The 6,751-nt window shown below is 28.5% G+C and overlaps 1 protein-coding gene across 2 annotated transcripts; it reads left to right on the forward strand.

Moving 5' to 3' along the window:
• The first annotated feature begins 52 nt into the window (after window positions 1-52).
• LOC105461201 lies at window positions 53-5,439 on the forward strand. 2 transcript variants are annotated; one of them, XM_011707685.1, is made up of 16 exons: window positions 53-208; window positions 328-732; window positions 808-1,006; window positions 1,094-1,279; window positions 1,356-1,507; window positions 1,615-1,716; window positions 1,935-2,052; window positions 2,277-2,409; window positions 2,574-2,805; window positions 3,015-3,224; window positions 3,317-3,428; window positions 3,597-3,801; window positions 4,030-4,163; window positions 4,273-4,407; window positions 4,627-4,848; window positions 5,217-5,439. In XM_011707685.1, the coding sequence occupies exons 2-16, from the start codon at window positions 713-715 to the stop codon at window positions 5,376-5,378; spliced, it is 2,322 nt and encodes a 773-aa protein (XP_011705987.1). In that variant the 5' UTR covers window positions 53-208; window positions 328-712; the 3' UTR covers window positions 5,379-5,439. The 2 variants fall into 2 exon arrangements, with proteins under 2 accessions (XP_011705987.1, XP_011705988.1); XM_011707686.1 differs by having other exon boundaries at window positions 3,597-3,768.
• The last annotated feature ends 1,312 nt before the right edge of the window (window positions 5,440-6,751 follow it).

Genomic DNA, 6,751 nt, shown 5'->3' on the forward strand with positions numbered 1-6,751 from the left:
GAGAGAGAGAGAGAGAGAGAGAGTAAATTGATCGATAACATTGCACAGGTAATAGTAAAAGCAGCGTTGTCGTGCTTTATCACGGTAAATTCAATTTTCCTGCATCATCCTCTTCGAAGGCTCTCGTACAACTTTCGAAATCCGATCAAATAGTAAAAACATTGCACATATCGCGATCAGAAGTTACAAGTTCTGCATCACCTGATAAGTAAGTGCATGAGTCAATATCGTTGTAGTGGATAAAATTTAAAAGACTATTACTAAAAAAATAAATCGAAATATTTCATCGATATTAGTGATTTTTATGTAAAAAATATGTTTAAAAAGGGCAAAAATCATAGAAACGCCGGAAAGCCTGTCTCCGAGATATCATCCACTACGTCGACGAAAATCTACTTTCAATAGATATCGCCGTATATCAAGACAACAGCCTTCTTTGAATGTAAACATTTATCACGCGAATCAAGTAGAGCGATTTGTATCTCCGCTACAGCATCAGTGGACACCACTTAGAGGGCAGATAGGAATAAATTCCAAGTATAAGGATTTGGAGTGCACAACTAAGCTTTCCAAAGATCCTGTTAGGCTGCAATCGAGAACTTGTGATATCAGCGAACACGCAACGAATCAAGAATCACGTAAATATATCGAACAAGAAGAACCTTGGAAGAAACAATGCTCTGCACTTGTTGAAATCGTTGCTTCGAAACCTATGGATTATCGTCATCCAGAGTAAATAAATTGGAAAATAGATCGATTAAATAACAGAGAATCAAATAATATAAATGATATAATACAATTTTGCAGGAAAGTGGAAAATACAAAAGATAGAAAGCAATCGATACCTTGCTCAAATCTAGACTTGCCGATGCAACAGATACAAATTCATCCCAAAGACACGAGCGTAAAATCAGCATTTGTCGTGAATGAGGGTAACGAAACGAGTCATCGTGTGTTTCCCTTCCAAGCTACACCTAGTGGTAATCTCAAGATTATTCCGAATCAGGTAAGAAAGACATCGTTTTAACAGATGCTGTAATACAACCTTTCCAGAAATATCGGTCTCGAAACAGACATAGCATAGTCGTTCTAGGTTGTATTCGAGTCGAAGAAGTTCAGTGTTTTAGTTGCTGATCCGCGACGCACGAAAGTCAACGTTAAGGCTGAGCTTAATCGATCGGGCGTCGACGTTGGTACATCGATTTCTGACTCTTCAAATCGAACAAGATATATCAATCTTCCACCTGGCATCACGCCATCGACAATTGATCAGTTGCAGGTGAAACTTAAAGTCTTTTAATAGTTTTTATTCTTATGACATGAAGTCTAAATGTTACTTGATCTCTACAATATAGGCACAAAAGAAATTACCATATAACAAAGGAAACTATAGATCACGAACGCTGCAACCAAGTACAAAGTTCTATTCATCAGAAATGGAACAAAATCATTCGATACAATCAACATCCCATCAACTTCCTCCAATGAACGAAGTACCACTTGCCTCGTTAGTTTTCTTAAATTAGACAAATGTAAAATTTATAGAGATACACTATATGACAAATAACGTTTATCTTTACTCTAATCCTTATTATTTTCTATTTTGGGAAACAGGTTGGGATTTACAAATGAGCAACCAATCAATTGGAGTAATATAATTCTTCCAGAAAAGACTGACTTGTATCAAGAATTAGCTATACGTATTACAAATTATAAGTACGTAACAAAAAAAATCTTAAGTAATAGAATTTTTAAATTGAGCTTTTTGTTTATCAATGCAAGTCTTAAATAAATAACTTATATTTTATTTAGCAGAGAACACAATTTAAATTGTGTAATAGTACGCTATGTTTTGAGCGTATATATAGTACAGCAACAGTTTGTTAAAAATTAAATTATATTAAAATAAGTCTTTCTCTATTTGTTCTACCAAGGAATGCCGATTGTGTTGTCCGAATTGATCACGATGAATTTCATTGCCATCTCCTTGTTCTGCAAAGTTACAGCAAATTTTTTGACGAGAAAAATTGCAAGAATATTGATTTGTCTGGGGTAAGATTTTACTTAAATTATACTTAATCAAATATTACATTTACAAATAAACATTAAAAAAAAATATTTTTGAAATAAAAAAAAATAGCTATCTCAAATTTTAGAAGATTTTCATATAGAGGCATTTCTTTATGAATAGCTTTATATTAAAACAAGACGTATAAGAGATAACATAATTAATTCTAAATTCTAAAAATGTAATTTGTTATGTACACGAAATGTAGAGTAGCGTGACTTCCAAGGCTTTCTCTATTATTTATGACTGGATGATAAGTCCAATCAACGAAAGTTGCCAGCTTCTACGAAGAGATAATATTTTAGAAATCTTTATGGCTGCACAGTATCTGGGCATCAAAGGTAACCAATTTATTTCATATCTCAAATTTTTATTTTGAAACGTAATAAATTTTTGTTATTTAAACATAGAAATAAAAAAATTGAACTAAACATTCAGGTATATAATATAGAATAGTAATAAATTAGTTTTTGTTATTGAAAACAATGCATTGTATTTCATAAAGAATTAGAAGAGCAATGTTGGGCATTTATTGATAATGACGAGCTCTTTTCCGAAGATACTGCTTTTTTGTTATACTTGGAAGCAAAGAAAATTGGCAATACTGCAGTAATGGAACTGATGGTACCGAGAATTATGAAATTTTTCTTGATGCTCGTTAGCACAAAGGATTTTTTGGAATTGTCAATGGATGAATTGTGCTTACTACTGAAATCTAACTATATTTGCGTCAATAGGTATAATTGCATATTGTTGAATGTATTCTATGTATGAGAACATTTTATAAAAGAATTATACAATCCAATATTTTTAAAATGTTGATACTTAAAAATTTTATTTCTTGATGAGAAATTGTTTATTAAAAAAATTACATAAGAGATAATATAAATTGTAATAATAAATGGTATAACACATTAAATCATCTAATTTTTTTTTCATCTCATAGCGAAATGGAAGTTTTAATGTCTGCCGTAAGGTGGTTAATGCACGATTGGAATGAAAGAAAACAATACATGTTAGAAGTATTGAAATGTGTTAGATTTGGACTTATAGCTCCGTGGCAGTTAGTAGATGTCAAAAGAAATCCTGAAAATCCAGAATTTATGGAATTGATGTCGTATCCTGAAGTGCAAAAAATGGTGGATGATGGTCTCGCGTATGAACTTTATAATTTAAAAAGCTTTAAATTGAGCTATAAAATGTGAAATTAAAATATAAGTATGTTTTAATTAATATAAAAATTTACAGGTTTGTTATTATAAAATATTGGTACGGTAATCAAACTGAAGATTACTATCATTGGATCGATTTGCTTGGACTTATCGAACCGACTAATCGCAACTGGGCAGGAGAAGACAAAGTAAGTTTTTAAGTTTTATGAATGCAACAAGCATCATCTTTTATTTAATAAGTAATATACTATACTTTAATAAGTAATACTATAATTCTCTATAAATAATCATTATATTTAAAATAGCTGAAAATGTAAAACAATTCATTATCTTATTTTACGTGTTTCTTGCTTCAGAACTATGTTACGTATCGCGAATTTCTGTTATATCTTGAAGAGTATCAAAAAACAAACATCTCGGAGATAAAAACAAGAAAGATTCAAACAAAACCTACTCCTCCTAATTCTCCTCCTAAAGATAGCTCACTATTATCTCTAGAGAGAACACATACAGATTGTAATAAAAATCGTACGTGTTGTTGCATAGATTCGCATCTTTTAGGTATACATTAATACAAATCTATTATAAAAGTGATTGATAATATCCATCACTATAAAATTTATAATTGATAACAGTAAATACATATTGTAATTGCAGATAATTTTTTATATTTCTATACATTTTTAGAGTAATCTCCTTTTAAAAATTTGATAATTTGTATAAATTTATATGATACTACTTGATTCTTCTATCAAGACATATTTAATTTATGTCTGTGCTTATTTTTAGAACAATATACAATGCAAACTAGAGAACCGAAAAAATATGTATCAAAAATTACAACTTCATCGGGCATGGTAATGTCGCCTGAAATCTTGACCGATTGTCTTAGTAATATGAGCAGAAGTAATAATGTAAAAGCGGTGAGCTTCACTACTAGAATTTAATATTAAATTATAAAGCTAAAGAATTCTATCATAGTAATTTATGATTAAGTTCGTCTACACAGTGGGCTAATGCTATATTTTATAGAACAAAGCACAGTACGACGGAAATAGAAACAATAAATCTATCATTCATGATATGAAATATTGCGAGGCAGGTGAACCACGATCTTTAGATCTTTTTAAAAATGCGAAATGTATGTACGAACATCATCATCGTGAGGTATAAATGTTTTTTTGGCTCTTATAAGAGATAGATAAGAAATATAAAAAAATTAAGGAATAATGAAAAAAATATAGAAAACGAAAAAGAGAAAGATTAGAATTTTATCTTTTTTACTTGAAAATTTTAAAATGATATAATGGTAAACATGTATATACAATATATAATATGTATATCTACTTTATTTTTATATATAAAGAAACAGTATATTTATAATAGGTTACTGATAAATCCAAGTATGAAGACCGACAAGAAAGAAATGTTTACAACCGCAAGCACTGGGAACAAAATATTATATTTCCCATCAAGAAACAACAGAAAGTGATGAAAAAATCAAGATGTATGGAAGATCATGGGGATTCAGCTAAATCTGAAGAAGAAGCGGCCACTATGATACAAGCTACATACAGAGGATATAAAGTCAGAAGAAAGTTTGACGAAGTTAGTAAATATAATATGAAATTATCATGATTTGCATATATCGTGAAAAGAAAGAATTTCTTCAGATATTAATTTTTTTCTTAAATAAATATATATAAATAAATAATATTACTCATTCTAGATCTAAAATACTAATACAAAGGTAATAGGTAACATTTGATTGAACCATGTGATTAAAGTTTATAGGAATGATAATTGCGAAAAAATATATAATATTATTTGCATTCATTTTCAAAGAGTTGTCTTTTCCTTTTTGCTTTTCCCTTTTTTGAAATTTTTTTCATTGAAATATTCTCTTAAATAAAAGTTAGTAATATGCATATGATAAAATTACTATAATAATAATTGATTATTTTGTAATATCATAGATTAAGAAATCATCCTTGGAAGGAAAACAGAACGCTCAAAAAGTAGCTGAGCTGTTATCTATGTCGACGAGTCAATGTGGATGGTCACTTCAGAAATCATTAAATCCAGTCAAAACATCCAATATTGCGAATTATACCAAAAATTCATTACATTATATCTGAAAAAATTGCAATTTAATTGTGCAATGTAATAAATGTTTAGTAATAAATATATATGCAAAAATTCTCTCTCTCTTACTCTCTCTCTGTAAGAGGATACATTTTCTATATATATATATATATATATATACAGATATATATATGTATATATATATATATATACACATACATATATACATATATGTATCTAGTTTTATATATTTGTTGATCAATCTGCTATATCATCAGCAGTACGTAAAATATAATAATATATAACGTAATTAATAAGATTAATATATTTATTTTTAATTATTTGTTAAATTTAGATACATAGCAATATATACATATGTATATGCAGATATAATAATGGATCTTTAATAAAAAGTATGATAAACTATTAACGATAATTTAAAAAAAAACAAACATTGTTTAAAATGTAAGATAACATATTCGTCAACTCAAAAGCCAGTAGGCATTTATAGTCCTATTTATAGTCCAATCTTATATATTCATCTTAAGATATTATACTCGTCTTATTCATCATATCATCTTGAAACGCTTACGTCATTGCATTGATTGCATGGAATCTTAAGACCGCTTATATTATAACCAGATGTAAAACGATCTTATACATATATATATACATATATAACATTGGACTATGAACATTGATTAAAGAGATATAAGTATCACAATATAATTGTTAAAACATTTTTAAAATCATAGTTATAAGATCTAGATAACATTTTAGAAATTTGAACAGTTTGTTAGTTTGTACGTTTTAACTATTAATACGTTACGAGTATATGTAGCATGTAAATATAAATATATTTTAGAAGTACAAACATTTATAGCTTATCATTCCTACGTCATTATCTACGTCATTATCAAAGTTGAATATATAAGACAGATAGTCGGTTCAAAGATAGCAGTATCGCTATAGAACAGAACGAACCTATAACAGTGTATAATATTCTATATATGAAGTAGATAGTTTTTGTTTGATTATGGATAGACCGATTGTGACCGTGAAACAAGGAAAATTGCAAGGAATTTTTGAAGAAAATGTCCTTGGTTTTCATTATCTTTCTTTCAAAGGCATACCTTTTGCTGCTCCACCAGTAGGCGAGTTGAGGTTTAAGGTAATTTATTTATCGAGTTCAAATAATTTTTAATATTTTTATTTATATTTATTGTATCTTTGTTTAAAAATATTTCAAAATTATTTTAACGTATTAAAATTATATTTGCGTACCATGAAAACAATAATAGCTCAATTTTAATTATTTTATGGTTGTTGCGAAATGTCATTTTATTTATGATATTAAATCATATTTTATTGTTGTTAAAAATCATTAGGATCCCGAACCTCCTGCTCCCTGGGAAGGTATTCGAGA

The sequence above is a fragment of the Wasmannia auropunctata genome, unplaced genomic scaffold (genome assembly GCF_000956235.1).
Source record: "Wasmannia auropunctata unplaced genomic scaffold, wasmannia.A_1.0 LD307426.1, whole genome shotgun sequence".
NCBI lineage: Eukaryota > Metazoa > Arthropoda > Insecta > Hymenoptera > Formicidae > Wasmannia > Wasmannia auropunctata.

What these genes read in the sequence shown, in the direction of transcription:
- LOC105461201 (XM_011707685.1), top strand. Translation starts at nt 713, where the DNA reads ATGGATTATCGTCATCCAGA. An exon ending in TCAAGATTATTCCGAATCAG is followed by an intron (nt 1,007 to 1,093) that starts GTAAGAAAGACA and finishes TAGTCGTTCTAG; the next exon opens with GTTGTATTCGAGTCGAAGAA. An exon ending in TCAGAAGAAAGTTTGACGAA is followed by an intron (nt 4,849 to 5,216) that starts GTTAGTAAATAT and finishes GTAATATCATAG; the next exon opens with ATTAAGAAATCATCCTTGGA.